Below are 4,071 nucleotides of genomic sequence, written 5' to 3'. Positions count from 1 at the left end.
TTTATAATAGTATTTTTGTCATAGATTATGATTATATATTTTTTTGTTTATTTTTCTTTATAATGAAGCTGTCTATATTTAGTAGATTGTGTGTAACATACAAAAGATTGATGATCGACCTACACATTGAGGTATAGAAATTCTACACTGATTTTAAAAAACTGTGCTGGTATCGGATCGATATCGGTATCGGCAGATACTCAGATTTTTTGTATCGGATCGGTATCAGTTCTGAAAAAGTGGTATCGAGCCAGCCCTAGTTTAAATGAGACATCACTAAGGTAAAGAGGCTGTAGCAGGCTAGTACACTGTTCCCTGTGCTTTTCTGTTTCTTAGATTGGTATTTTGATCATCAATTATCACAGCTAAGTTAGCATGCTTTTATACTAGAATCCTTTCTGAAATTAATTCAGTATACAGTATACTGTATAGTAACACTTTTTCTGTATGTTTTTTTTTCTCAATACATTTGTGCTACAAGGATTACTGACAATATTTACAGTGTACAACTAGTTTATTGCTCAGGGACTATTGCCCACAATGCAATGTGTCCGACTCCAAACATTTGGCAATGTCTTGTAAAATCTTCGAGCCCCTTTGCTTTGTAGATGCTGATCTGTCACTACTCAGAGCACGGCTTCATCTGTAGTCTGATGGTGGGGAATCCCTGGTGTTTCACGGATTTGAACACTGTGTCTTTTTTCTTTATAATGAAGCTGTCTATATTTAGTAGATTGTGTGTAACATACAAAAGATTGATGATCGACCTACACATTGAGGTATAGAAATTCTACACTGATTTTAAAAAACTGTGCTGGTATCGGATCGATATCGGTATCGGCAGATACTCAGATTTTTTGTATCGGATCGGTATCAGTTCTGAAAAAGTGGTATCGAGCCAGCCCTAGTTTAAATGAGACATCACTAAGGTAAAGAGGCTGTAGCAGGCTAGTACACTGTTCCCTGTGCTTTTCTGTTTCTTAGATTGGTATTTTGATCATCAATTATCACAGCTAAGTTAGCATGCTTTTATACTAGAATCCTTTCTGAAATTAATTCAGTATACAGTATACTGTATAGTAACACTTTTTCTGTATGTTTTTTTTTTTCTCAATACATTTGTGCTACAAGGATTACTGACAATATTTACAGTGTACAACTAGTTTATTGCTCAGGGACTATTGCCCACAATGCAATGTGTCCGACTCCAAACATTTGGCAATGTCTTGTAAAATCTTCGAGCCCCTTTGCTTTGTAGATGCTGATCTGTCACTACTCAGAGCACGGCTTCATCTGTAGTCTGATGGTGGGGAATCCCTGGTGTTTCACGGATTTGAACACTGTGTCTCCTGCGTGGAGCTGCTGTCCTGAAAGTGCAAATTGTCACGAGTCTGCTGGGATAAAGATGTTAGAATGATGTTAGTAGTTGACAGACAGAGTCATTTGTGTCTAGAAATGTCAACTGATCTGGAATTCCAACATACTTTCAATGTGAATCCAGCAGGAGTCGTGTATGTGTGCACATGTGTAATGGAAATGCATTTGGCATCTCATCTAGTGAATTAGATTATGCTGATTATGCTGCATGCCTGAGGACAGTAGCCACGTTTTATCTTCATCGTAAATGTAGATTGATACATTAAAATGATTTGGGTGGACATTTCAGAGTATAAGAGCTAAAACAGGGACCTTCAAAAGAAAGCTGGAGAGGTGGTTTGGGATGTTTGTTTGAGATGGCAAGGCGAAATGTGACACGTGTTGCATATTTAATGGATTTTGTGTTAAAACCGCCCCAGGCCTCAGAGTAGCAGGTCAGGAGGTGAAGCATGATGCACCCCTCCTTCTCTTTCTCTCTTTCTTAAAATTCAGGTAACTTTATTGCCATGGCTAAGAAAAGGCATTGTACATAATTTAAAATAATAATTAAAAAATTGTATAAAATAGCTGAAATAATAATAATAATAAAATAATTGTATTGAATTGTACATTCTTATACCAGTGTTATGTATTATTTATATAGTTTTTAATTTTACGTTTTTAATTTTAGATTGTTTTAGTAATTTAGTTATGTGCTTTTGTCATTTTTATTAGTTTTTTTATTTATTTCTGTAATAAAAGTGTTTATTTAAATTTAAAAATTTTAAGAACTTAGTTTAAGTTTTTCCATCTAATATTAATATTAAAATTTTATTTTTTGGTAATTAAATTAAATTAAATTAATATTATAAATTATATAAATTATAATTTTATTTTATTTTATAGTTTTTAAAACTTTATATAGTTGGGCTGCACAATTGACTAATTGTGAACCGTGCAGACAGACAGTGAGCTCCCGCTGAACTGCAGGGCTCAAACAGTCGCGTGAAACATGGAGATAATTACTTTTATAGGCCGATACATTGGCACATGGCCTCTCTCTCTCTTTACTCAATCATCTGTATTCAGTACACTCATCCTGACAGCATGTAGTGTCTCTAACATTCTCCTTTCCTCTCATGTTACCTGCCTCTCTTCTCTTTTTTCACCAGACCTGGCCCGGATACAGACAGATCACCCATCATGACATGATGACTGTTCACTTCTCCTTCTCTCTCTCTCTCTTTCTCTTTTCTTGCGTGTGAATGTCAAGCTTCAGTTCAGCTCAGCCAGAAAGAAGACGCCTGGCTGAACGAGTGATGGCATGATGACATGTCTTTACATAACTGTTCACTTTATTATGCATTCACTCTCTCACTCTCTCTCTGCAGATCTGACTTTCCTCCATGAGAGCTGTAAGACTTTCCATGGGGAGCTGGTTAATTTTGAAAAGATGGTGAGTTGGCATATATAATGGAAGTAATGATGTGCTTACATTAATGCACACACATATTTATGTAGCTACCTAAATGAGGACATAGCATAGACTTCTGTAATGCTTAAAAAAGCTAATTATAATTTTTACAGACTAGCTCTAACCTTAATCCTTCCCCTAACAGGAACTTTTCATTAAAAAAACAACAACAACATAATTTGCCCTATTTAAGAATAGGGTTAAAAATCGAGAATGGGATTTAAAAAAAAAAAGTTTTGTAACCAAACGATTTCCATTTTTTATTATTAATTAATTATTCTACATTGCAGTCAGAACAGCATAATAAAATATGCATATGTATCAGAGCCCCCTATACTTTGTTAGTGTTGTGACAACAAGCATGCATCTTAATTTCTGTCAGCTGTGCATAAAAATGAATAATCAACTTTCAAGCATATGCTTAACTGTTTCTCACAATTTAAAATATCTGTAAATATTTATTTTATATCCACTACCGTTCAAATGTCTGGGGCTAGTAAGATTCTTTTATAAAGAAATCAATCAAAAGTGACAGTAAAGACATTTATAATGTTACAAAAGATTTCTATATCAAATAAATGCTGTTTTTTTTACTTTTATTTCAAGGTTTCCTCAAAAATATTAAGCAGCACAACTGTTTTCAACATTGATAAGAAATGTTAAGAAAGGATTAAGAAATGTTTCTTGAGCAGCAAAACAGCATATTAGGATGATTTCTGAAGGATCACGTGACACTGAAAACTGGAGTAATAATGCTGAAAATTCAGTTTTGCATCACAGGGATAAAATATATTAAAATAGAAAACAGCTATTTTTAAATTGTAAAAATATTTCACAATATTACAGTTTTTACTGTATTTTGCATCAAATAAATGCAGCTTTAGAATTTTTTTCCAAAACATCTGAAATGTTCTTAAAATTGACAACAAATTGATGAGGGTGTATGGAATGCAATAAGAATTGTTTTCATTGTGCATTCTTTTTCCCTCAAAATGACTAAAATAATCGTTAGAAGTATCAAATGAACTCTCTGAGGCTCTGATCAATACAGGATATCCTGTACAGCTAATTAGTGGCCACAGTTACAATATTTTTTTTTAAAAATGACTGTCAATCAAATCTCTGTCTCTTTTTTCTCTAGCACAAAGTGGCCGAGATGGTGCGAAGCATCAGGCGGTATAGGAGCACTCAGCTAGGTATGTGTATTCCTGCGCAGACAGACAGACAGACAGACAGACAGA

At 34.2% G+C, this 4,071-nt stretch overlaps 1 protein-coding gene across 1 annotated transcript in view; it reads left to right on the top strand.

The window, feature by feature from the left end:
- The window catches only part of LOC107717207 (rap guanine nucleotide exchange factor-like 1), a 46,987-nt gene that overhangs the window by 37,543 nt on the left and 5,373 nt on the right, over positions 1–4,071 (top strand). The window contains exons 13-14 of the mRNA XM_016523886.1: positions 2,724–2,812; positions 3,972–4,026. Of these exons, the coding sequence (XP_016379372.1) occupies positions 2,724–2,812; positions 3,972–4,026 (144 nt within the window). The remainder of the gene's footprint in view (positions 1–2,723; positions 2,813–3,971; positions 4,027–4,071) is intronic.

This window comes from Sinocyclocheilus rhinocerous, unplaced genomic scaffold (genome assembly GCF_001515625.1).
Source record: "Sinocyclocheilus rhinocerous isolate Xijiao unplaced genomic scaffold, SAMN03320098_v1.1 scaffold3377, whole genome shotgun sequence".
Classification (NCBI taxonomy): domain Eukaryota; kingdom Metazoa; phylum Chordata; class Actinopteri; order Cypriniformes; family Cyprinidae; genus Sinocyclocheilus; species Sinocyclocheilus rhinocerous.
This window is presented reverse-complemented; position numbering and strand designations above follow the sequence as displayed.